We start from the raw sequence: 27,916 nt of genomic DNA on the forward strand, positions 1-27,916 counted from the left end.
TCTTCAATGTGAAGGTACCAGCAGTTTTTGTCTGGCCCTCATCTTTGCACCTGCCATGGTATCAAAAAATATGCCTGCTGATCAGCATTCTGGGCACGCATATTTTGCTTGTGTTCGGGTATGTTTGTTCTCCGAGGTGGTAGTACCCTTGCTGGTACACCGAATGTGTACCGGTGCACGTACGAGCGTAGCGAAGGGGACTATCTGTCGAAGCTTGTAATTGAATGCTTATTGGTGCTTGGTTCTTTACATAGTAATACAGCTAAAGACCGTACAATGAGGAAGTATGCGAGAAGATCTAAAGCGTGTTGGTTGAGTAACATTGTAACAAACGCGAAGAAACAGGGACAGACGACCTGTCCGTCAGTGTTTCTTCGCGTTTGTTACCATGAACTATATGCGACACTCCCCTTGGATTCATCGAACTACAGGAAACCCGTAAAATCACTTGTGGAACAACACCAAAGCTGAATATGCATGAAGAACTCTCCAGTATGCGAGTACTTGTGGTGTGTGTGGGCGCGAGGTCAGGATTGCCCAGCGCCAAACCAAGGCGTGTATTGTCTCATCAAGCCGGAGAGCTACTAAGGCTATTCGGAGCAGATTAAACATTAAACAGTGACTAGAAAACTCCAAAAAACTAAGCAAGAAAATCAACGTTGAGAGCACACTGCAGCACTTCTCCGGGCTAGTCCGACCCCCGTGCACTGCAGGGGCGGATCCCTCGTTTCTTTTTTTCGTCTTTTTTTTTGGGGGGGGGGGGGGGGGGCGGCGGCGGCGGTTTCTTTGTCGGAGCGCGTAATGGGGGAGGAAAGAGACGGAAATCCAATGTATAAACTGACGTTTTGGAAAGGGGGGCGACTCCCAACCAACCCCCATCCCCCTTGGATTCGCCTTTGCGCCCCTGGCGAACATTGGGAAACTCCTTTCTACCCCGTAGCTAGCGCTGAAGCTACGGAACAGAAATGAGTTGAAATTATTATAACATGGGAAATATTTCGTTTAAATAATATTATTCCTAGAAATTCCTAGTAATATTTACAAAATCTCAAACCTGACGCGCAGTTGCAACTGCAAATTATAGAAAGCATATCGCCATAAACATGCAGACTATGTGACGTCACTATTAAATGTCTGCTTCCTTTCGTTGTGCATTTTCGTTGAGGGCGGCCGTAACACACGTGGAGGACCACATTCCTACAAAATGGCACAGTATAACTTCAAAAAGATTGAAGTGGTCCCCACATCTAAGGTAAGTGAAATTCTAAATAGAAAAATAACGAGCGTAACACGGATAAAGTTCCCTGGAGCATGTGACTCAGCTCGATCAATGCTTCTGTGAACTGTGCAAATATTATGAACTCACGTTGTAAATTTGATTTTAGATACACATGTAGACCTACGCGTGTATAAGCTGCCATTCAGCTGTGTCTGCAAATGATAGGCTAGTTTATACAAGCTTTGACATTTGAAGTGCAAATTAAAGGCATTGAAAACCAAGCAGTTCTGTGCGAGGACGTTCAGGTGTTGATCTGTCCCATGTTTTCAGGACTTCGTTGACATCATTCTTTCGAAGACCCAAAGAAAAACACCAACAGTTGTTCACAAGCACTATAAGATAACACGTATCAGACAGTTCTATATGCGAAAAGTGAAATTCACGCAGCAGAACTTCCATGACAAGCTCAGCAAAATTCTGAGTGACTTCCCGAAGCTTGAGGTAAGTTGCTGTTTCCATGCTTGCACAGGAAAAATATGCTGTTTATAAATGCACGCACTTCAACCCTTCTTAGGATATTCATCCATTCTATGCTGACCTCATGAATGTCCTGTATGACCGAGATCATTACAAACTCTCACTTGGCCAACTAAATATGGCACTTCATCTGATTGACAAGTGAGTATTAGGAGTTCCCTCTGTTGTGTTGCAACGTTGTTCTTAACTCTTCAATGGTGTGGCCTAATTCTAGTGTTTCAAGAGACTATGTACGTCTCCTCAAGTACGGTGATTCCCTCTATCGGTGCAAACAACTTAAAAGAGCAGCTCTCGGAAGGTAATGGTTCTAGCTGAGTAAGAACATTACTGTGTCTTTGTTTTCTACTCTGTCTTCATATCGTCTTATGTGTACTTCACAGTAGTATGTCACGTTATTATGCAGGATGGCAACAATCATGAAGAGGCAAAACCAGAGCTTGCAGTACCTAGAGCAAGTTAGGCAGCACTTGTCACGTCTTCCTTCTATCGATCCAAACACACGGACACTGATCATATGTGGTTTCCCCAATGTGGGGAAATCCAGCTTCATTAACAAGGTTTTCTACCTTTCCCTTTGGTACTTTTGGTAACTGCTTGTTCTGTACATTGCTGTGTCGAAGCAACTTTCCCTTTCCATAATCAGACTATCCATGCAGATCACAAGAGCCGATGTGGAAGTACAGCCCTATGCCTTCACGACCAAATCGTTGTACGTTGGGCATACAGACTACAAGTACATTCGTTGGCAAGTGATAGATACCCCTGGTATACTTGATCATCCTCTGGAGGAGCGCAACACAATTGAAATGCAAGCCATCACTGCACTGGCGCACATCAGAGCCTGTGTACTTTACCTGCTTGACCCGTCTGAACAGTGTGGACACACCATAGAGGAACAGGTGGGTTTATTATTCACAGTCGTGACAGATTTCTTTGGCTAACAGGAACCATACGATTGATCCAACATAAAGCATCCTGAATTTTTAGCTGAAAGCCTAAATGTACGTCTGTATGTGACTGAGGAATATACAACAGCTGGTCTGCTGAGAGGGATGTGCTTTAATGCTTTAAAGGGACAACCTTTAGTAGCATTTGTGCATCACGTGCATGTGGTGTGCAATCAGAATGTAACTTGCATACCAAATGCACATTTTTCCTCCAAGCACATGCGGTGCCTGTTAGCAACTTGGTATACTGGGTATTGACTCAATAATGACCAGGATGATTTTTTTATTTATTTGACAATGCCCAAAGAAAAAGAAATAAAAAAGGAAAGAAAGAAGTGTCACCAATTTTTGCCCTCTGAGTTTAGCACTCAGGCTGAAAAGAGATGCTCAGTGATGTAGCAAACTTTTTAGCAGCACCTGTGATGTTTACTGTTACTACAGTTGCCGACCGATTTTTCGGTCTTGAAGGAGCCACAAAATCAGTCTCAATTATCCAGCAGCGCGAATATTTAGACAAAGGCTTAAATCTGCAATGTTCTAAAACAAATTTTATTTGAGCACTCATGCTCAGGGTGTCGGAGCGCGGAGGTGTGAGCACGTTTGTGGGTGAAGGTGTTCCTCGATTTGAGTCTTACTCGTGCCGTGGTGCTTGCTGGCCAGGAAGCAGCAACAGGCATTGGGATGGGACACAATCGCACCAATCCAGCAAGAAAGTACTTTACGTATGACATCACAACAAACAAGTCCGTCTGTATAATGCGCTTCAAGAAAGGAAAATGCCTATTTGAACAGACATTCACCTACAGGAACCAGGAGCTACCAATTTCACAGCTGCCTATTAATATTAAATACCACGTATGCAGAATAAACGGGTTTACATTTTTTTTCTGGGAATGAATATGCTAACCAGAAGTGGAACCGGTTGAAACCGGTATGAACCGTTATTTTTTCGCTCCGGAGCAGACCGGTACTAGACTGTTTATGTTAGAACCGGAACGAAAAACGTTTTGGTTCGACACCCTGCTCATACTGTCTTGAAGTAACTGTCGACACGAGTTTTCTTCGCTGTGCAGACACGGGATAATGCGTAGTAGCAAATTTCTGCTAGCATAGCCATGTCGTGATACAGTTCCCTGAGCGTAGTAATGGCCGTAAGGATAACCACGGTTGATGGGGGCGCAAAGGCAACTTCTTCATCGTTGCCACTGTCGTCTGAACGTTCCGGCGGCAGATTGGCATGCACAACTAAGCTCTGCCTACGCGCACGCTTCTACGCATGCACTGGGTAGGCATGCTTCCCTTTGTGGCACGGTCCGAAATATTGTGTCCCGAAAAATATTGTGTAGTTCATGTATTTTGGCTCTTGAAAGACGGGAAAGTCCGAAAAAAATAAGCATGCTCGGTGCGAAATGAGTATGAAAAACAGGGCAGTCCGTCCAAAATATTGGAAGCGGAGACACATTGGCTCTGTGGGGAATTTGACGGTAACAAGAGTTTAGTCCAAAAATTTGGAAAGTCTGAATTTTTTTAGTCCGAAATATTGATCGGCAACCGTACTACTGTTTAATACATCAAAGTGTGACCACAATATAAACACTTTGTTATATATTAAACACAATATAAACATTCTTGTTGAAAGCTGGAGTGGTACTGAAAAACCTGCTAAATAAAGACAACAGTGTAGCGTTTTCGACAAAAAGGCAAGGGCGCAGGCTAGCTTGGTACATAGTTGAGCGATGGGAGCCAGGGGACCCAGGCAGAAAAGGACGGGCACAACAGAGATTCTCCAAAGTCTGAGAATATGTGTTGTGTCTGTCCTTTTCAGCCTATGTCTCCTAGTTCTTATCATTCAACTGTAGTGTTCAGTAGTTGTATTATTTCAGAAATTAGACCCCTAGCTGTATCACGCTATACATTTGCACAATCAAGTGTACGTATATATTACACAAGAACTACGAATGTCGGCACAGTTCCCCTGAAGTCTGCCCAGGACACATGTTAACTGCCCCATGTTCCCCTCTCCTTCCTGCTGTCCCCTCTTCATCTGTCCATGTCTGTACGCAGCTCATAGCCACAGTTGCTTCATTGCACTAACGTGGAATAACAAAAAACAACACAAGTATTACGTACCGTGGTAAGAGCCATGTACAGGGTTAGTCTAGCAAAACGGTACACGTTTCAACTGCATCGTAAAAATAGAAGACTGTGTTTAGCCAACCCCAAACTTTGCAGACTGATAGCCATTTGTCTGAAGTTTTATTGGAATTTATTGGAAGTGTCATGGTGATGTAGAAGGAGAATTAAAAATCAAGCAAAATCTCGCTCATGCATTTTCAATGGCCTTTCTGACACAAACATCGCTATTTTTCCTCATGTCTGCTTCACATTCACATCACCTCACACAGGCAGTGCTGCCTACAGCAATGTGACATGCCCATGCTGACGGTATGCACTAATCCTCTTCTTCTGTATGTTGGTGTAGCCTGTGTGTGGTGAAATGAAAATGAAGCGCACACAGAAGAAAATGGCTGCTTTCAAGCAAGATGTTCCATAGAAAATACATAGAATAAGATGTTGCTTCATTTAAAATTTTTCTTTACAGGACCATAACGCTTGCAAAAAAATTCGAACAAAACTTCAGAGAAACGGCTACCAGTCTGCAAAGTTTGGGGTTGGCTAAACCCTGTCTTCTATTTTGATGATGCGATCGAAATATGTAGCGTTTGCTAGACTAAACCTGTACATGATATGCCACGACATAGAGTGACGCCTGCCCTGCTTAGGCCCTGACTTTTCCAGGGTTACGCGAAAACGTGCAGAATTTAGGATGTGTCACGGAATCTGGGGTTTTAGATGGAATTTCAGGGAGCTACTAATTTTGACTGGGAGCACAGCTTTGGTGCTGGAGATGGATGCACCTACATCTCATAAAGCCCTTTCCCGCACCACCTAACTGAGAAGAAAACAAACATGTACCACGCATCTCGCACTGGCAGTGCTGGTTGAACTCACGTCTGTCCCGTCTTTACTACTTCTGTTTTGCTCCCATCAGCGATATCCTGTCTAGCACGTTCCTCATAGTGAAGCGTGGATCACTAAACGTTCATACTTGGGGAAACAAAAAATGCAAAGGGTACAAACGTTAGTATGGTACTGAATAATTCTATGAAAACACCCCATTGTTCTTCTGCAGTTACTGTGTTACGCTACTGTTAATACAATACAAAGTACCATGTGGTGCTTAGCCACAACTGTATTTTGGATCTGTAGACACCCTGCTTCAATATCATACAAGGTAATAAAGATCTTATCTTTGTATACCTCCATCAGCCTAGACACGCAAGCACTTGCCACAGAAAATTTAAGAATATCTGATTCCCTGCTGCAGAATTTGAGATTTTCCGCAGCAGAAAAACCAGGCCCTTAAACAAGCCTATAATATTTCCTTGACCCCCATAACACCCTTGACAACACAGGTTTCTCTCGGGAAAAATTGCAAGATACACTTCTCCTTTAAACAAAATCAGTCAGTACTTTCATATTAAGGAATTAGACATCCCATTTGAATTTATAGAAATTTGTGCTCTTTTTTTTTTTTTTCATGCGTGTTTAACATTTTGAATACTTACCGAGTGGTATTTGAAAAACTTTAAACTGAGTGCATCTTTGCTTTTTCCTCTAGTTCAAGCTGCTATATAATATCAAGCCACTCTTTACCAACAAGGTATGTGACTGGGACATGAATTGGCACTGCGTAAATTGTTCCACATTCTTATAACTGTAGTTTTCTTGCTTTTATCTAGCCCTTCTTGGTAGTTGCAAACAAGGTAGATATCTTGAAGCCAGATGACCTTCCACCTGAAAGAAAGGTTAGCATTGGTTTCGCTGTACATGCTATTTGTAAATATATACACGAAGTACTGTACTTATTGAGGAAAAAAATGCACGTATACTACAGTAAGTTCTCTAACATGTACTGTACTTCACTGTGAAATATTCCAGGTATTATTTGATGAGCTTGCAAAGGAGGGGATCCAAATGATGCTGATGAGTACGGTCACAGAGCAAGGTGTTGCAGAGGTGCGCAATGAAGCCTGTGATATGCTTCTGGCACATCGGCTAGACATCAAGATGAAGGGAAAGAGAATGGAAGGCATCCTCAATCGTCTCCATGTTGCCCTTCCAGAACCAAGAGACAACCGGGTGGGCTGCACTTATTTTATTCTAACCTGAAGACGAATGTAATGAATACAGATATGAGTCTCATTATAAGGAAGTCTACGAAGTCTACGATGGTTGCACTTGTGTTTGAGTCGAAGGATTGTGAGCTTCCGTCACCTAGAAAAAAAGAGCATCCACTTTGAGCTGCATGTCATATCGTGATGCACCGTAAAAGTAGTAAATTTTCACGAGGAACTAATTTTTGCGAATTTTGCACGTCATCGCGTAAGGTCCCACGAAATATTGTTGACGATGACGGGAAGGTATAGAAAAATTCGTAACAAACGAGTTTCACTGTCTGACTGACCCACGGAGTGCAATTTATTGTAGCATTGTTTTAGTGCACATTTAAGAGTTTGGCAACATTTACACTACTGGACATCGGTTTCACTCTCTTTCGAAACATCATTTCGTCATTCCACCCTAGTTCTCAACTCAACAGTGTATGCTTGATCATCAAAGTCAGTGTGAAAGGGTTTGCCATATTCTATGCTTATACCATGGGAACACCAACTATTCCTGATGTCTTGGTCAATGCCTCCTGTATCTCTATGCCCGTCAAGTCAGCGGCCCCCGCCATTATCCGCGTATGTCCGCATTCGTATGGGGGCCCTCCGCAAGGTGGCGCCAAACGCCTAGGATGCTCGACGTGCAAGGAGCAGCCATCCGCAAGTGCAGCTTAGCCTCATGTCACGACAAGAGGCACTTCAATTAGAAAAATTTGTATACTGCAGTTTGCTGCATTTTATAAGGTCCACTGTGCTATTGCTCCACACTTGGCAACCACAAGAGTACTACGTGGCATACTACCGAACACCGATGCCACACATTCTCAATATTTTTTTGCTGCTGGGCTTCTTCAGTAGGTTTTTCTTTCTTTGAGGCTCTGCGCTCAGTGGAGTAGTTCGATGTGGCATTTGGGACCCATTTATCCCTCGATATGGCCTGTAGCCACTTGTCCTCTAGCCCTTCATTTGGCGATGTCTCGTGGAAAGACATTCCAGCATTTTTCTTGCTGTTCAACCTGCACCCAACACAACAGTACACCATAGCATGCTATTTTAAGAATTACAGTTCGTAGTGATTGGTCAGTATGGTATTGTGCAGTGTCCACTGAAAATTTGCAGCAGAAGCGTTTCCATCCACGCAAAACTTGCCACAATGAATTGTCCGAAAAATGATGGACTGATAGCAGACAACTCTCACGATCTTTACGAACTAGCACCACTGGGAGGTGGAGTGCCCGTCTTTCCAAGCATTACGAAATATGGGAGGCATTGTCTTGGCAAAGCCTCAGAGTTCCAGTATTTTGGCACAGATCAGCTCCATGGAGGAACTGCATAGAATGTGCATCGCGAAGTTAAAGTCTAGAGAATTCGTGAATTATTATGGCTGCAAAATTAACCACTTTTACAGTATAGTATTGTGTATTAAAAGCATAAAACATTAAGGATGCAGCAAACCTAAAATTTGAAGTCAGTTCGGTTCATCAAAATGGTGTTGTTGGTGTGATCCCTCACTGTCATCTCCCCACACCAGTAACACCATAATTCAAATGCATAGTAATTTCGTACTGCATAGCTAGTACCGCTGTTCATAGTACTGATGTTCATAGTACTGATGTTCATAGTACTGATGTTGTTCATAGTACTGATGTTTTCATCAACCTCTTCAGCATGGCTCGCTTCGTGTTATGTGCTACACGCTTCCCCTCCCAGCAGTCGCTCTTGCCCTCAGAGGTTTCCCTTTGGAATAGAGTGTCCTCGATCTACTTGACGATGGCAGTTCTAAGGTCGCGCCCTTACTAACGCGCTAAAAACTCGTAGGTGGTGGGATTATATCGTACATCTAGCCGTGCCGTCTGAGGCATTTCCTGAGTTTCCCGGCGAACCATCCAGGCCAATGTCGGCCCAGTTCACCCTGAGGTCTGCCCGGGAAACTCTGCTATCTCCCACTCCTTTCTTCTGGTGTTACACAGTGTGTCTCCCAGTAAACTTTTGTGCAGATAAATGTCATAGCGCAGCATGAAATAATACTATGTTTGCATCATGCACAAATCCATGTCAACACTGAAAGGTCTTTACCCTTATAGGAACTTTTCACCGGTGTTTCCACCAGTTGAATGACACAGTTGCATAAATTTTCTGTAAAGACACCTACTTGTATCCACTGTTATGATATGCTTTCATCTGTGTTGCAGGAAAGACCACCTTTCATTCCCGAGACTGTTTTGCAGAAGAAGATGGAAGTAGAGGAAGCAAAGAAGAAACTGGTTAGTGTTCACATATTTGAACAGAAAACCATAAGGTATTTTATTTTGCAACACCCGATTTACGATGCAACCAGTGTTAAGAACCATAGCAACTGCACACTTACTACGTAGAACATCCCAAAAAATGCATGAAAAGATCATTCTGAAGACAGTTATTGTCATATTAAAGTGCAGTTGACTCTTCTTGTTCTGCTCTCAATTTATGAGGCTTCGCAGAACGAAATTTTGCATAGAATGCCTGTATGTATCTTACAGATTGCTATGACTTAAAGGTGACAACATTAGTGGGAAAACAACCGTCTGTAGACATGTAGACATGCATAATATTTGTATGTTGATTACTATGCTCCACCCTGCTGCAATCACCAGAGTTGTGCCACATGTTGGCCCATTCTCTAGTTACACTTACTAGCGTTCAACCTTCTTTGCATGCGAAATTTAGCCTGAAGAATTGAATTGTGATATGATGTATCGTATCTATTAAGCCAATCTTGACCTTTCTTCCTCCTTGTTAGGAACGCGACATTGAGCAAGAATTGGGTGACGATTACATACTAGACCTTCAAAGTAAGTGGTCAGATACTGTGGCTGAATGCTGTGTGTCTAAGCTTTTCTTTGCTTTCTGTTTGATTGCAGAGAACTATGACCTACCTGATGAGGAGAAGTACGATGTGATACCTGAAATATGGGAGGGACACAACATTGCTGACTACATAGATCCTGACATCATGAAGGTACATAATGAGCATTTCACTGTAGCACAATTGTGAAAGCTTTTTGATGTGTGGAAAAAGAGGCATTAATGGCATGTCAGTGATTTGGTTGCATGTGTTGAATCTGCACTTGTGAGTTTCTATATGACTGCACCAACTCCTTTGTGCATCTCATTTTGTGAGTGTGCTCTGGGGTGTCGTGGAGAGGTTTGAACTGTCTCTCCCTACCCTTGATGTTTGAAATACAAGGTTATGGGTACATAAATGTAGTAGCGGGATAGGGGAGCACCGATATACCTGACGGGTATACCTAGGAGGTACTGAGAATATTCCAAATTGAACCAAATACGAATATCTCACGCAGACTGCGAATCGAATTTCAATAAGTTCTTTCAAGTTTGAATCAAATTTGACTAATTACAAACAGAGTGATTAGAATATCTCAATTTGGAAAATTCTTGCTGGAATTGTGCCTGTTAGGGCAGCTGCTATGCCTGATGGGTGACCATTAGAGTCGGACTATGACAAGTACTGCTCGCGACACGGTTGTCTGAAATTGCCTGTCAGTAGTTCTGCATCCCATATTTACTTGATTGTCATTGAAAATGTTTCTTACTCAAAATAAATGATCTTGCAACACCTGGACAGTTGTGATGGGATAAACCACGGGGTGCTGATTTCAGACAACCGTGTCTCAAGCAGTACAGAAGCACCTCTACTTCAGATATTCAAATGTGCATTACATTGCTGGGATCAACTGCGCAACAGATACTGTACAGTCTGGTGTATGTGCATCCTCCAGTCTCCTATTCTCACGTCCGATATGAATGAGATGCTTTCTATGCTGTCGTGGAAAGCTTTCCACAGCTCTTCTTTCTGGTATCATCATAAAGTTTTGTTACGGTCACCCACGAAAGGGTTGTCCTTGAAGGCTGCGTGTAATCAGGGAGCTCTTGACAACACACAACGGTTGCAGGTCAGTTGCAATCATTTGTGCCAGTTTAGCGCCCAGAGCAGCCTTTCTTTGTGCTGGCAACCTCTCTCTGCGCAGCATAGTGTCAGCTATTTCAGACTGGCATTGTTTTCATCACTTGTCGTCCACGCTCTGATAGTTATCGAAAACCGAGCTGTGCTGCTTCAAATGATTCACTAGAGCTGATGTTGTACCTGTAGGTGTCCAGAGCCATTTATAGGGAGAGTTTGGCAATTCTCTGATCTTTTGCCGCTTCGTGGGTGGAGCCTATTTTGACATCAGAGTAGTCGTTGCGCCGCCCAAAAAGACTGAATCCAAGCAGAATCCGCGTATCAGCCATCTGATGAGCGCCATATTGATGCTGTCCATCAGCTTTGTTGTCGCAATGAATGCAATCTACAGGAATAACCGGCTTATGACCCACAGCCGCCTCTGATAAGGGGGGTTTTGTTGCCAAACTGAAAGAGTTCAAGGACGAAGGGCTTTCGAAGCACAATGTACGCACGTGTCTTCCCTCCTTGCATCGTAAACAACGATCAGCATCAATATGGCATCGGCGACTGGCTGACGACGAGACAACAATAGAGCACGGTGAGGGAGGCGGCTTAGCCGTGACGTCGCATGACGCGCTTCAAGTTAGGCTCCTCCTAATGGCCAAACTCTCCCTACAAACGGCTCTGTAGGTGTCTGCAGTATAATTCCACCTGCCTTGCATTTTCCAGCTGCTTTGGAGTACTCGAAGTAATCTCATATACGACTCCTCTTCTTTGTCGGCGGTTCATTATATGTCTCCTCCTCCTCCTCCGCCATATCCTCTACCTCAAGATTGACATGGTTTTTCAGTGTCAAAGAGTGATGGTGTGCGCGAAGATCTTGCATTCTTGATTTCGTTTTGCAAGCGTGTCATTATGATGATGATGTTGATGACCAAGCGGATTGCATTGTGCGCGTTGGTCTCGTGTTCGCCGTGGAAGTGGTGGTGTTGCGCGTCTTTTCAGTGTTTCAGTAGTATTCGAAAAATATTAGAAAACTGCGAATACTAAAATCGAGTACGAACACTGTTAGAATAGAGTCAACTATTCAATTTGAATTTGAAGTTTCGAATATTCACGCAGCTCTAGAGAATATACGTTCCTTTCCATCCGACGCAGTGTCCAGCAAGGCTATCCTGAGGTAAATTTCTGCCTGATGCACGACAAATGTGAAGCGCCCTCCAAAGTGCTGAGTAAAATGATTGAGCAACTGTTATGCCAGAGAAAAAAAATCTGCCTAGAACTCGCATACCAGCACTTCACATTTAGCAGCGCACACCTAAGAGTCTATTTTGTTGCATAAATGTTGTGCCCTACAAGAGTTTACTGATATTCTATGTGAACAAAAGTGAAGAGTGAAGTAGTAGAGCACTATTCTAAGCTTCAATTTCTGCTCTGGAAAACCTGTCATTCGGCATCCCCGCTGGGGGAGGCACCTGGGGTGCCTGCCCCTCTCGCACCACCCTTGGAAATGCTCTGTTATCCAGCTTCTTATGTTACCAACAACTCAGATTCCAAACAATTTCAGATTTCTATTTTTGACACAGTTTGATATATATTTGTGTGATGTCTGTGCATTATGTCAAAGTCACGCATCCAAAAACATTGCAGAAACTTGAAGCACTGGAAGCAGAAGAAGAACTGCGGGAAAAGGCTGGTTTCTATGACATGCCAGAAAGTGAAGAAGATGAGGAAATGCAAGAGGTCAGGAAACTTGCAAAGAAGTAAGTGAATAATCCTTTTCACCAGCCTTGGTTCATCAGCTGGTAATATGTCCACTAGATGGTCCCAAGGTTGTGAGTTTGATGTTGGTCAAGCCACAAATAATGGCTATTATTTATCAATAATTCTTTGCTGTCTAGTAACCATAAATTTGGTTTGTGCAGAACAATTGCTTATGGGATTGTGTCATATTGATATTTGTGGTTGATTACACCGTGTATGCATTGTGTTGCGCACCAAGGTCAAATGAAATTTCATATGGTGGGAAAATCGCTGTCGGTACCCTGACCAGCTTCCAGCCTCCTTTTATACCTAGTTAATAAGCAGAAGATACAATATACAGTCTAAACTCGTTATTATGACACTCGTTAATACGACATCCTCACTTTGTGACCGGTTTTCTAGGGAACCGTTTTTTCCCCATAGAAACGCCATGTAACTCACCCTCGTTATTATGACAACTCGTTAATCCGACTGTGACAAATTTTGAGGACGGACCAAGGGGAACACGTGTATTCTGCCCTCGTTATTATGACCACCGACTGTTGACTTCGTCAACCATGAACAAAGTTTCGAGAATGAACGGCGGAAAACCCTGGTGTTCTGTCCCAATTGTGACCACCGACTGTTGACTCTGCGGCTTTTGTGATTCACCAAGAATATCAGTGGCCCCGTGTGATGCATGTGTGGATAATGTCGTACAAAGCACACCCCCGTCTTCAGAGTTCGTTAGTGAGTCATAGTCTTGCACCGAAAGCAGCGCTTAAAAGGCCAGGACGTTTCTTCCCTTGACCATTGCGTTTATCGTGCATACGGGCAACGTGATGGGCATGGCTGGAAACAAGCGCAAGCGGACAGCTGCTCTCGTCAACGTAAGGGATGCCACCCAAGCGCTCAAGATGACTTTGCAATTCTTCGAGCAGCAGAAGGACATTCAAAATGTGCATGCTATTTGTAACGCAATAGAGACAGTGGAGAGCTTGCAAATTGAAAGTGCTATGAAACAGACAGTTCTAACAGATTTCTTTCGCAAATAAATTATAAATCAGCAACTGAACCGTCTTCATTTTAGTACAGCGTGTAGCAGTAGATCCACACAGGTGTGTGTGTGTTTGGGGGGGGGCATTTTTTCCGTGTGTTTCTCGTTAATATGACAATTTCGCTTTATGACCAAAATCGGCGGGAACGAACTTGGTCATATTAACGAGTTTAGACTGTACATGCAAATATAACACAATCTATATAACAGCCATGTCTCGCTTATCCGGACACCGACCATTTTCGTGCGGATAGCGAATTCCCAGATAGGCGAATCAAGCAAACATCCAGGGAAACTCCAAAATTTAGGAGACCTCTTTATTGCTTCAGAAGAAAGATTGCCCCTGGTGTCCATTACCTCAAAAAGTCATGCAAAGGTGGGATGCTTGAAATTAGCAGGCATCTGGATACAACGTGCAGGTAGCCCGTTGAAGCTCAGTCTGGACAGGTCAGAAGGGAGTGCCCTCTGAGGAAAGGAAAACACTACAGAAGGCCCTGGTGAGATGCGACCCATTTCCTGAACAGTGTGAACATAGCACATGCCAAGGACAGAAGCCATTGACAAATTTCCGGATAAGCGAATCAGAATGACATAGGTTCTGGAACATTGGTCCCCGTACTTGATGTCCGCGTACGGATAACAAATTCCGGATGAGTGAGGCATGACTCTATTTGGTGATACACATGCACACGACATTTCAATGCAGTGAGCTGTTCACAACCAAATAAAATAATTTTTTGTCTATTTAATTTATGCACCATTGTTAAAAGCCTATTTAGTATGAAGTAATGAGCAAAAATGAATTATTCTTACTTTCACATAGTAGTTAACAGGGTGTACCAGGTCAAACTACTGAAAACTTGCCAACATGCCCTGAACTTGTGCACTGATCTAGGCACACGGAGTCAGCTCTATATATATAGTAGGGCTTCCTGCAGCATAATGTTTGGTATTCATGGCCTGAACATTCTGTGCGATACTTGCCTTCTTTGCTGTAAAATTTGGACTAATGTGTGTAATGCAAGCAACTACTTATGTCTAAGATATTTATCCCTTACTTCTACCTGTGGTCCATGTGAAAGAACCTTCTCTTTTTCTGGAAAGAACTGTTTCTACAAGAAGGGAACAACTTACTCCCTAATGAAGGCTTTTCTACATCACAGTTTCTGATATTAAACATACTTGTTTCTCTGAAATAAAAAATAAATAAAATGGGCTTATCACTCCCTGGTGCATAAATCATGATAGAGCAGTAGAACAAGGAAGTACACATGCGGTATTCAATACGATATACTACACAGATAAGATTTCGTAGTATATGATATTCAGTTCAATATCGTTGTCATTGGTTTTTGAGTACATTCTGGCACTGTGTTACTCGCATACTGTGAAGGCGCTTATTCATTGCCCATGACAGGATACGTAAGAAGAAGGCCATCCTGAAGATTAATTCAAGGATAGACAACACAAAGAAGCCTAAAATTTCAAGACCAGTGATGATGAAGGTACCAGATTTGTATCATTTCCTCTTTCTCTGAAGCTACTCGCATTGAATCATCTAAGCTACTGAACATCCTTGGAAGGATGAGCGTACCTTGTACAATTTATGAGCTACAGCATGAGCTCATTCTTAATTTGAATTCTAGCGTCAACGGAGCTTGAGCAGACTTCGCTCAGAGATGACAGGACTGGGATTGGAGATGGATAAGAGTAACGTAAGTACCTTACATCTATAAATCTTGAGGATACGAAGCATGAATTTCCTTGCATGTATGCAATGGCATGCATACCATTCATACCTCTGAATGACGAATGATTGTAGGAGGCTTAAGTATTACTAATTTTTTCATCTGCAGACACACTACAAGAGAGCTGCTTCAGAGGTACGCACACCACGACCACTGAAGAGAAAGCGTGAAGACAGTGAGGGACGTGTGCGTAGCAGCTCCAAGACTCCCAGAGATGAGTCTGGTATTAGAGATGTTAAGGTGAGTATGTGGGTTATCTGTTAAAGCAGCTATAAATAAGTGGATGCTCTCATGGGTTTCGTGATGTAAAAATGATGAATGTAGGGCCCACAAGAAAGATTTACTTTTCTTTCTCACTTTATTAGTATACGTATGTATTATGCAGACCCTCTGATGGCTGATCTTAATGCTGTACTTCACAGAGCTTACAAGATCGCCAGCCGATCAGCAGACTTCAACTAGTCATAAAATTTATCAGAATTATCGAGCAGCCTCAATTTTAATGGCAAAAAGCCATTTTGTGTGTTTAGTCAAAATAGTCAGTGACCTCAAAAGCTGTCAATATATGTCTGGTGCAAACAACCCTGAGGTCATACATGCAGCAAATAGTAAAAATAAATAAAATAGTAAATAATAGTTCGGACAACCGTTGTACCTTAATCCATATTGAGCATCCCGCTTGACACTGAGGGCAATATACGCACTTAATATGTATTGCACAGATTCTGAAATTCACTGACATTATGCGTCTGAAGCAGTGCAGTTGAGCATGCGGATAAGCTCCTCCTCTGCCTACGTGAGCTGTCATCAGGCACTGATCTAGGTGGGAGGGTTGGGATGTCCTGACCCCCCTCAATTTCTGTTGTCACATTTCAGTTGACCTTAGGTAGTACATGTAGGGTGGGTTTAGCACGGTTTTATGTTTCAAGTTACAGAGCAGGGCAACATCATGTGAAAGTGCACATTTTCGTGCGAAAAAGAAGAAAAAGCGTACAGAAGAACGAACACATGCGGTGGCGAGAGGCCGTGCAGAGTACAAAGTATTTAGTATTTGCTCAAACCCATATGAGTGCCTGCATTTGTGCTTTGACGGGTTCACTTCTCTGGGTTTTCAAGGTTTTGCCCGAAGTGACCAATGCAAATATGGGGAGCAAAAATGGGTTTTACCATCTTTACAATGCAACATGAGTGCTTTAAATTTTGTAAATCATGTCTTGACGCACATCTTGATGTTGGCTCTGTGATAATGATGTGTTAGGCAACTTTGAATTACGTGCATTATTTCGTTGAGGTACCTTAAAGGAGTACAGAGGGCCATCCAAAAAAATTTCAGATTAAGACGTCTGATGAAAGTGTGTGTGTCATTATACCGAATAGCGCGAAAGGTTTTGATGTGTGCAATTTGTTTCCCATAAAAAAAACTTACATAAACATGGCTCCGCGCGTTCACCCTTAACTCGCCACTCCAGGTATAACGAGGATGAGGAGGTATGATGACACGTCACCGATGACGTTATAAGGAGAACTCGTTCTGGTTCGCCGGTCGGTGGGGGTCAGCGCCTTGTCCCTTTGTCGCCATAAACCAGTTTTGCCAGTTCTCCCGGAGAATTGGGGATAGAACGAGCGGCCGAATCATTACCGAGCCGGGAGAAAGGCTTTTTCAGAACCCCGAACAGTCGCTTTTGCGGCGTAGCAGACGACAGCGGAGTAGCAGACAACATTTCTCTAGACCAATCAGCGAGCGTTCTTCTTATAGCATCAGCGCGAGGTTCCAGGCAAATCACAGGCTGGTACTGCTCTTCACCACCGTTGCACACGGTCTCTTTTTGCGGAGTATTTTAAACTCAATTTCTGCGATAATTATGACTCTGTGGTGTGAATTACTTCACACGGTTCATCTTACTGGCCTACTTAACAGTTTTATAGGAAGAAAACAGGATGTTAAAAATGACTTCTGTGCTACTTTAAATTATTTTAAGGAGCTGAATATTGTTGAAATTCAGAACACCATTATATACACAGAGGTCCTTTGAAAAATTTTGCTGTTGCCAGTGTATTACTATATCAAAGGTTAATTTAAATGTGCAAATTTTTTAATTGTCGATTTGAAGCTCATGCTATGAAATGTATTATGCCGTGTGTCAATTACTGATGGATTTTTCTGAACTGATCTTTACTCTACTCCCTCCAGGTGAGGAAGAAGGTAAAGAAAATGAACAGGAAGGCACAGAAAGGAATGAACCAGAAAGCAAAGAAGGGAGAGGCAGATCGCTCCATCCCAAGTCTCAGACCCCGCCATTTGATGGTCGGCCACAGAGGCGTTGGAAAAACGGGCAGGCGTTAGGCATATTTGTTCTTCCAATAAACCAACATTTTGAGAGGGTTTTCATTGTACCGTGTTTGCCAGAGTTATAAACATGTCCCAGCATTTCTGATGTGGTATTTTTATGTGGTAGCATTTTAGAGACACTTAATACATATTCAGATAATGGAAAAAAAGTATTTTTAAAAATTTTTAAAAATTAAAAATTTTTTTAAATTGAATAATTTAAAAAAAAATGAAGGTAGGACTGCAAGTATCTGGGCTCAACCCACTTCCAAATGCTCCTCCTCTGAATTTTTGCATGGGACATGTTTCATGAGATGTGTCAGTATTAACAATACCATGTAGCACAACAACAGCAAGTCACACATGCAAGGCCTCGTGAATCGTGCAGCCGTCACGGTGCTTTACTAGTCGTTGCGTTCTTGTACAATTCACACAGTTAACAGGCTATTATTTTGTGCAAGGTGTGTTACATAACTAGAGACAAAGTTCCTGCATACCAATGATTTATACAGACCCCCCCAATGTTTGACAACATCTCCCTTTCTTTCTTTCCTGTGCATCCCGTGTTACGCTCAGTGTAAAATTTCACAGCGCATCAAAAGGGTTCTGAATTACGCACCGTGCATAAGAATGGCGCATGTGCAGTAGCCAGTCGAACCGAAAACCGCGCCCGCGTATCATGCGGATTGAACAGAAGTGTTGCCAGGGGGCTGGCAGTTTTCTCGCGTTCAGGCAAGTAGCGACTCTTGCACTCCTAATAAAGTAGGAGATTTAAGCAGCGGCTCTGGAACGGAGCGCGCTCCTTTTTACTAAACGGGACATCTCCTTTTGCAGAGTGTGGCGCTCCTACCCACAATAGACCTCTACCCGAGAAACGTCATCATATGACGTTGGTAGACGGACTGCAACCAAAACATCTGAAGGGGAGGGGAGGAAGCGTTCCACGAATGGGCACTTGTTTGCTGCCTCCTATTGAAAGAAAAGTAGGACCGCAGGTCGCGTCCCTTTCAGGGACCATCGTAATCCCCCCAAGATCGTGGCTTTTGGGCGCGACCTTGTTCGCCCCTAGCTTTGAGCGTAGTTCAACTCTACGAAATTGGTGGCACTGTCGAACACTATGACGTCATTTGTTTACAAACAGGGAGAGGTCTATTCTGAGTGCTTCTTGCGCTCTCCACTCTCCTCTCCGGTTGGGCCCACCTGCACTTTGATTAATCTTTGAAACGCTTCAGACAGCCGGATAGGAAGACTGGTCTACCAGAAAAGAACATTCAGTGACACCCAGAGGCGCTTGGCACATGCAACGCTCTCTTGGCTTAAAACCTCGTTCAGCAGAGGCTCCGGTGCGAGAGGGACGGGTGGACAAAGCGCGCTCTGCAGAGCCGCTACGCAGCCGGTGGGGGGTGGGAGGTTCAACCCCCACCCCCCGAAATCGTACAATTGGTAGTGCATTTGGGAGAGGGAAACGAGGGTAAATCCCCTCCCCCGTGTAAAGTCCCGATAGAACCCCTCCCGAAATGTTTTTCTGGCTACGCTGTTGACGCACCATGTGGGTCGGCCGTTAGACACATGTCAGTAACAATAGATAGAGCTATTCAGTGGCGTCACTAGGGGGGTGCGGTCCGCACCGGGTGAAGCGACGGAAGGGGTGACGCGCCGCACCAATATTGCCGCTTCCTCCCGTTCTCTGCGACACGATGACGCCAAAACCATCATGCAGAGCCTTCCGCGGCATAATCACACGACCGACAAAGAAAAAAGACTAGCACCTTGTCTCACGAAGCTCAATGAATACCTAGCAACCAACGGTGAAAACCGACGAAAAAAGCGAATACCTCACTTGATTGAGTTGGGCGCAAATGGTTCCTGATGATCCACATTGAGTTTGCGTGCCATTTTTACGCATTTTTGCTCGTATATGCACGCAATATATGCATTGAACAGTCACTTTCAAATGATTTTGGAGAAATCCATGGTGCGATCATCTGCATGACTGTGGTCCTACAACCCAAGTTTGACAGTACAAGATGTAATTCGCTGCGCCGGACCCACTACCAGAACGTGTTGGTAGCCGAGCTGGATGGGGTCACCTGAGAAATTTCAGGGGGGTGGGGGCGTTGAAAAAATGCAGGGAGGAAAATGCAGGGACAAATCCCTGCTCTGGATAGACCACCGCTGCACACTACATTGCACAAATATTGCCGTTTATGTCTGTGGCGAGTTGTATACGACAAATACCATGCGTCCTTGCACCATAGTTGACCCGTAGCTCGCGAGGTCTTTTATCTGCACTCGCTCCTTCCTTCCTTATTATGGGTTTAGAGTGGTCAGCCAGACGGTATGGCTTGCTCTGAATATCCTGCCGTCCGAGTTTGACGTCACTCCGTGACACGCGTGGGACTGTCAGTCAAGTGGGTCCTGGCGTGACGCAAACTGGCTCGGCGGGAACATTTGCGCGCGCTCCTCCTCCCTCGTCGAAGAGGAGATTATCGTGCCTAGCGGAACCAGTTGCAGTCGTGTGTGACTCAAAATCTTATCCGCTGATTGGTTCCGGTTCGACGCAAACCATGTTGTTAACGGCTTATCTTTTTCACACATGCGTCGTATCCTAGCGGCTCTCCAGCGAACCACACCCGGCGCGCGCCAAGTAGCACACAGGACCAAAACCGGTCCGGAGCGGGACCGACTAGAGCCACTAAATAAGCTACGCTTCAAGGTATCGACACTGAGGCTGTGTTCCAATACCCCGGTTAGTCGACTGTCCGTGGTCGACTGCCTAGCGGTCTAACCGGAAGTGCCGCCATGTTAAGTCTCGTTCCAAATCTCGCCAAGTCAGTGCGCATCGATGCAGTCTAGTTATACGCCTGACCATCTGACAGCCGGGATCATGGAGGAAAGAAACACAGGAGCGGCCGTTTCGAGCAGATTTCCGTGGGACCCCTCTGGCGGTCGCTCCTGTCAAAACCGCCATTCCTTCCTGTCCACCACGTGATCCTCTCTAAAGTTTCGATTTGGCAACGCTTTGTTGCTCGCGCTGCTTTTCGTGCTTTTATGCTCTTCCTAAGTCATTTACTCTTAAAATGTGAACATCGCTGCAAAAACAACGTAGTGTTAACGTATTCCTACCGCTGTTGCGGCTGTGGTTCAACAGAAAACAGCTCTGCCACGGGAATACGTTTCATTCGTAAGCACGTACTTGACTGGTTGTTTCGTACCCCTGTCTGTAAGAGAGTCATCTTGAATCGTTCCTTTGCAAGCTGTGGCTGTGCTACAGCTAGATTCAATTGATTTGCTTCATCGTTGTACAAATTTCATTACTGGCAAGCAACAAACACACAAAACGTGGCTACGTCGCCATGCAAACATCGCTGCCACGAATGATGTTTCTAGTCCTACGTGGTTGTCCTGCAGACGCTGACCGGTCTTGTAGTAGAAGGGTAAACCAAGAGTAAACCTCCGAACACATACAAATAAAGCTGGACGTGCGGCGTTCATCACAATGCACATATCTGAACTGCAAGACAATCACGACTCCCGTCGTCTGCTGTGACAGCTGGCCTGCGCATGCTCTTGGGGTCACGTGAGCGGTCACATGGTAGACAGGAGCATCCCAGAAAGCATTGCGAAGCTGGCACGCTCGTCCCGATGGCAAAAGGTTGGAAGGGCCGCTCCTGTGTTTCCTTCCTCCGTGGCCGGGATGGCTGACAGCGGGAAACGCTAGTATCTGCTGCGCTTGCGCCGTACGCATTTCTTGCGTGAGCAATGAGATGGCGCCACAGGCGCCTCGGCTAGGCAAGCCTGTTCCAATAGTGACAAGCAAAGGGGTCTACACAGCTGCCTAGTCAGGCGGCTTCGCGGCCGCGAGGTATTGGAACGAAGCCTGAGTTCCAAGAGCGAGCATGCGCCATCTTGTTTCCGCGCCAGGCTACCCATGCGCACGCGCAATGCGCACGTTAGCGCATGATGCCATCTATCGTGCGCGGGTGAAATGTTCATTTCGTTTGCAAGCAGCAGTTGACGGCCTTGAGCTCACCTTGACATCCTCGGAACGCTCTGGTTGACAATCCGCCACTTGCGCAGAAACTGGCGCCGTCTGTTGGACGCGGAAAGAACTATAGGGCTTCCTTCGTTCGAGAGTGTTCGGTTAGAACGCTCTTGAAATATCGCAGTCTATTTCGGTTTCTAATAGGTGGTTTTTATTGGTATTTCTCGGTAATATTTCTTGCCGTCCGTCTGACTGTTTCTTTGGGTGTTTGTCGGTCAGATCGAGAAGAGTGAGAATTTCTGTCCATGATCGAGAAGGACGGCATCCCGTTTCCGTTCTTGGAGTTCGGGTGGACAGTATTTGGTTTTTTTTTTTTTTTTTTTTTGCATGCTCTCATCCGTTCTCACCAAACGCATCCGCCGCCTGGGAAACTTGGGGAATTATATCCCGTACAAAAAGTATATAAATGGGTATTATGTCGTAGACAGTATCAGGGAGCTGATAGCAGGTAGCAGCGTACATAAAATATCTGCTCAGCAATGTCCACCATGCTGATGGGAAAGACCCTATCAAAAATGTGTAATTCTTTCACACGTCGGATCACACTTCAACATGCACTCTTTCACTGGCAATTTCTCTTGTACTTTGAACACTGCTCTTGGATATCTGGGCTTCTCCTCTCACCCTAAATGGTGGATTGTACACTTCAATTCCTTGGGGAGACACCGAACATTGAAGCCCTTATCTACCATTATGGCATCACCCTCTTCGAGGCGATCTAACAATGCTCTACTCTGCACCATGTCCACATCAGATACGGACAACACGGGATCAGATACGGGAAACAAAGCTGATGTAACCACCCGGGGTGCAGACAACAATTGGTGTTGTAATGTTTATAATGCAAGAAAGTTTGTCTCTGTGCATTTAGTGAGGGTGCCCTCCGGATTCTGACTTCAGTCGCATCGAGTACTAATCTTGTGTTAGGAAGCTTGCGAAGAGCTTTGGCAAATTCGTTTGTGTTTCCTGGATGGTTGGAAATGCTGTCATGTCTCGCAATTCTTCCTGTCTTTTCACAGCCCAAAGCCACCGAGCCCGTTTTTGAGGATATAGCATATCACACGGAAACCTAAAAAAAAAAAAAGAAAGAACGGAACTTCTTGCCCTGCACATAATAATTTGAACAGCCATAAGAGACGCAATTCACAGGCATGGCGTGCAGCAGCGGCAAAATCGCGTCTATTGTCCAGCCAGTTCGAAACCCGACGAGAAGCACGAAGGAGAGAGGGGGATGTGCGCATGCGCCGTGTTTTTTTCGCTAGCGGCGGATACATGGATTATCGCACAACAATCATACACGCTTCTCTATCCCACAGGGAGCATTATGTCAGCCGCCTTTGATTCTCAAATGGGTAAGATACCGATGTGGTGTGGAAACAAGATAGCGCTCCTGCTCTCCCTTGGACCTCAGTGTCGATACTCAGAAGCGAAGCTTATTTAGTGACTCTAGGACCGACGAGCTCGTGCCGTTCGTGCGGTATCCCCACTGGTCCCCACGTCTATCGCCCCCCCCCCCCCCTTATGAAAAAAGTTTTCCAGATTGTATACAAACTGTGTACAAAATCCTGGGTTGGGTGGATTAAAGGTATATACATATTGTATACAGCTCCAATCCAGTTTCTTCTAAGAAATGGGCGCGGGAGTAGTTACAAATTAGGTAGCCAAAATGTATACAAACTGGAAAGGAAATTGTATAGAACTTGTATACATATCAGTTACAAATTCTAAAGTGGCTGTATAGGGTGAAACGCCTCGGCCAGGTGGCGTGCAAGTTCACTACGTACAGCGCCACTCGCGGTGGCGGAGTAATTACCGTCTCGCGCCAGCCAGGCCATAGGCGCAGCTGTTTCCAGCGAAAGCAAGTGAACGGCTACTTCTGCGTTGTGCCGCCGTACTTTCCTAGCTATGGCAATGTTGCGTCTATTTTGTGGATTCGGCAAGGTGGAGAACGTGGAAGCATACTTCACAGGAGCGTTAATTTTGAAGATGGTGCACGATGTTTGGTAGAATATCTAGAGCTGTGTGATGAACAGGTATCACTAAGGTATCAACATTGCTACTACACTCAAATCCAAGTCCAGTTATATGTTCTCAACCTGTCCAAGGGTGTTTTGTTTGTGTACAGTCCGAAGGAGACACAGACGGTGGTAGTCACTCGGGATGACTCGTTTCTTTCAGAATTAATCCCAAAGCTAGAGTATTTTTACTTCACATATCTCCTCAATGAGCTCAGTGAGACCAAATAAACTTGTGGCTTATATTATCTGAATATCAACATTTGCTTTATTCCGTAGCAATGTTCTAACAACTGAATAAATGATGCTGAAGTGGAAGCCAAATGTGTGTTACAGACTTCAGTGGTTAAAAGGACAGTCTCGTGCCAACACTGTTGTTTTAAAGCCCCACTGAAATTACGTTCCATAGGGTTTAGAGACATATTCACTGCACTGTGATACATTTATTGAACTGGAGTGCACGAGTTGATGATAGGACGCTCAGGACCTGTCCTCGCTACAAAAGCTATGCCACTCCGGGGTTTTCACTGTCAGAACGAAAGACAGGAAGTCGCCCGTGCGGATGAGGTTTGGTGACAGCTTCTTTTGTTGGTCTTTTTCTTTTCTTTTTGTGGTCGTAATACCCTCTACTACAAAAAAAGTATTTTCTCCTGTATACGAAAACACACGCTCGGGGTTTTTTAATACGTTGTAGAGGAAGGCTCGTTCTATAAAACTGCGTTGGTTTCAGGCGTATCTTCCGACCTCTTCATTGCGTGTTACAACAATCGAGCTTACGGTCGAATGTAGCGAATTTTGGAAAAATCGCATACTTCCTCTTTTTTTCCTGCAATGACTATGAAAGTTACGTGTCTGGCGATTTTTCCTGTTGAAGTATTCCTTGGTGCCCTTGGCAGGAAAAAAATATTCACTAAAATTTAATGGTTTGATTGTCCACAAAAAAATCGCGAAGTAGGAGGAAAATTGCGAAACTTCCGGCCTTTGTATACCTGCACCGATTACAGCACGACAACCGGGATTTGGATGCTGTGTAGAGCATAGTTTCCTCTATCCGCAAAAGAAAACCACACAGTTCGAGGTGCTTTCTATGAGCCGCACCTGCCGTTCACGCCAGGCACGGTTTTCGCCAGCGCTGCGAACTTTGCTCGTGTCTAGCACCCGCCACATTGAGATTTGGGAAGAAATGTTTCGTGGTGTGTCGTTTTGCACTTATTAGCGACCGCTAAAAAAAATTTTCGTAAAAATTCGGGATCGTTTTGTGGGGGCCGAGCAGGTCAGCTGGATCATTTCGCGTGGAATCACCCAGCAGCACACTCCGGCATACACGGGACGGTAGTTTCGCCTTCCGTTGACAGTGGAGAAATTGGCGCTGACGTCGTTCCGCTAAACTCCAGGCGCGCGCCCCTATACAGTAAGACGTATACACATATAGAGCATTTATCTGGCTTCAGTGTGGTTCCTTTCAATAATTGGTGATGAAAAAAATTGGATGGCAAATTTGAATAGAGGCTGGAAACGATATTTCATAGAAACTAAAAACAATATTAGGTAGGAATTTGAGAGCATATTACAAGTCGTATAGAATATGAATAGAATCTCGTTTCATTTTCGATGCAGCTTCGACAACTGGTTGACTACGCATTGTTTGCGCCGCCTAGGCGATGGGAGTAGCTCGAAAATCTTCTTTTGTATTTCAAAAACCGCCAAAAACATCTATTTTACCGCCACATCCCACTACAAACAAGACAAAAAAAAAGAGAGAGAGAAAAAAGACCTAAGAAAGAAGAAATACGTAAAATACACAAAAGGAAGAGGGAAACACCTGCACACGCACAAGCCTATGACGTGTTTGTTGAGCAACAAATACTGCTGCAACGAAATGGCTAGGCCACATGTGGAGCCGTCTTAGCTCGAGATGCAACCACACGGGTGAGGTGAGCACGCATAGATTGTTATTTCGGTAGCAAATAACAGTCACTAAAAATATTTCCTCCAACTGGTTAATATATTACTGCATTAAGGACTGTGTTTATTACTCAAATTACTCGAACTAACCCAGCACAATCTCCACACCAAATTAATGTGGTGCTGCACGTTACTCATGCATGGAGCCCGCCCCGTACTATACGATTAGCTACTGCTATCAGTGAGTTACACTTGGTTTAAACGATGGTATAGACAGTTGAAATAGGTACAAAAATTGTACTACCGCCCTGGTTTACCTTTTTATACATACGCTTTTTATACCTTTTCCTCTGACAGTGTAGAAGCAGCAGTTCGTCAAGTGCAACATTAAAAAGTACTAAACGGTAAATGTTCACGTTGCCTGAAGTGATAAGTCACAATATTGCTATTAGCATTTGTATCCATATTCATACATGCACATGTCACATGTATTAGTTGTTCTTCAAATGTACAACAAAAAACAAGTAACAGATGTCCGTAAATAAGATCTTTCGGGGCAGCTAGTATTAGCTCTATAGAGACTGTATAGAGAATGTATACATTCTAGAGTCTGAAGTCTGTACAGAAACTGTGTACAGTTTACCAGTTAAAAACCCTATACAGCTTCTATCTATTTCCTATGCACAAGATTGACACGTACTAGACACGATAGATAGATTCTCTATACGTCCTGTATAGAAACTAGAAAATTATTTTCATAAGGGTTCGTCGGACTGACAAAGATTGAGTTGAAAAATTCATCGTGCGCTATCCTGTGGGAGCTCCATAGAGCGTAATGTTCGGTAATGTTTTCCGACGGTATAGCTCCTGAATTATCAATTATCGTTAATTTGAGTACCTCAGTACTGAGCTCTTCACATTGGTGGGGTGAAAAAGCGACCTTCACTTGAAAATTTCTGACTTAAACTCGCAAAAATTTACATAATTAAACTTACGTTACATGACATTTACATCGGGAGGTGGCAAAGACCCAGTAAGAACAAATGCCGTTTACTGCATGAGGCTATAGGTGGATTAGTTGCTTCTTTTTCAATAATTCGATGGCACGTGCCATCGAATTATAACAAAAAAGAAAAGAAAACTACTACTGTCCCGCATGTCTTGCAGACTTAACAATTCGGACTTCAGCACAGGGAGGAAAACTGCCGTGCACGGCGGTCTTCCTCGTGTGCTGAATTGTACAGTTTAAGTACAGTTAGTGAAATCGTACAGTTAGTGAATGAGATTGAAATGACCATGGCCATTTCATGCTCCTTCACTCTTGTGCACGATACGTTGTATCAGATGTTTATAGAGCTTTCTCTTTAGAAGGTGAAGAAAAGTTGTTCTGCACGAGGCAGGAGAACAGATATCGGGGCAAGCTGGAAGAGTAGAATATTTCTGCTTGTCGTGGTGGACAGATTGTAGCGGACGACGACAACGACGACAACGATGGCCACGCGCGTGGAGCACCGGCTTCAGTTCCACCGGCGCGGCCATGGAGATAGGCCACCGTCATCGCCTCTCCGTGGCATACCATCATCGCCGGTTGGGGCTCATGTAGAGGAAGACCACCGTCCTCTACATTTGGTGACCCGGACAAAGAACATCACGTCCGGAGCAATTCGGCCCTTCACCATCCCAAATTTCTGACCACGCCATCGAGCAGCACTACCTCCGGCACACACGGCCCACCTTCACTCCTACCGCACTCTTCGCTCTCTCTCACCTACGCTTCTCTCTTCGCTCAAGTCTTCTCACGCTTCTCACTGCCGGCCGCGACACTCGAGCCTTGCGCTCACCTGCCGGTTGCGGCAGTCGCGGCAGCCGACGCCTCGGCACACTTAAGCCCGTCTCGGCACCTCACTCACTCCACCTGGGACTATCGAGCTTCGGCTCCCGTGCCGGTCGCGGCACCCCAGGACCACGACACCGAGCGCCTCACTCTCTCTGCGACGGATCGCTGTTCCCGTCCACACCTACCACAGGGATGACTACCTACACACGGATGCTGTTCCCGTCTTCATCCCCTCTGAAACGCCGCCAACGTGTGCCGTGCCCCTGTTCCCGCTGTTCCCGCTGTTCCCTGTTCTTGCGATGCGTCCGCAACGCATCTGACGGCCGGGGGACCCCTGTAGCGGACGATGACAACGACAACGA

The 27,916-nt window shown here is 44.6% G+C and overlaps 1 protein-coding gene and 1 long non-coding RNA gene across 2 annotated transcripts in view; one reads left to right on the top strand and one right to left on the bottom strand.

The window, feature by feature from the left end:
• Positions 1-1,119: 1,119 nt before the first annotated feature.
• On the top strand, positions 1,120-17,807 carry LOC135385534 (GTP-binding protein 4-like). Its single transcript, XM_064614896.1, has 17 exons — positions 1,120-1,252; positions 1,550-1,720; positions 1,794-1,897; positions 1,971-2,054; positions 2,160-2,313; positions 2,413-2,655; positions 6,386-6,427; positions 6,507-6,572; positions 6,706-6,906; positions 9,125-9,196; positions 9,712-9,763; positions 9,833-9,930; positions 12,526-12,638; positions 15,093-15,180; positions 15,322-15,390; positions 15,532-15,663; positions 17,615-17,807. Exons 1-17 carry the CDS (start codon positions 1,205-1,207, stop codon positions 17,765-17,767), a joined length of 1,890 nt encoding a protein of 629 aa, XP_064470966.1. The 5' UTR covers positions 1,120-1,204; the 3' UTR covers positions 17,768-17,807.
• LOC135385535 (uncharacterized) overlaps positions 13,963-27,916 on the bottom strand; it is a 54,757-nt gene continuing 40,803 nt past the window's right edge. The window contains exon 4 of the long non-coding RNA XR_010420442.1: positions 13,963-14,140. This is a non-coding gene — a long non-coding RNA (uncharacterized LOC135385535). The remainder of the gene's footprint in view (positions 14,141-27,916) is intronic.

Source organism: Ornithodoros turicata, chromosome 2 (genome assembly GCF_037126465.1).
Source record: "Ornithodoros turicata isolate Travis chromosome 2, ASM3712646v1, whole genome shotgun sequence".
Classification (NCBI taxonomy): Eukaryota; Metazoa; Arthropoda; class Arachnida; order Ixodida; family Argasidae; genus Ornithodoros; species Ornithodoros turicata.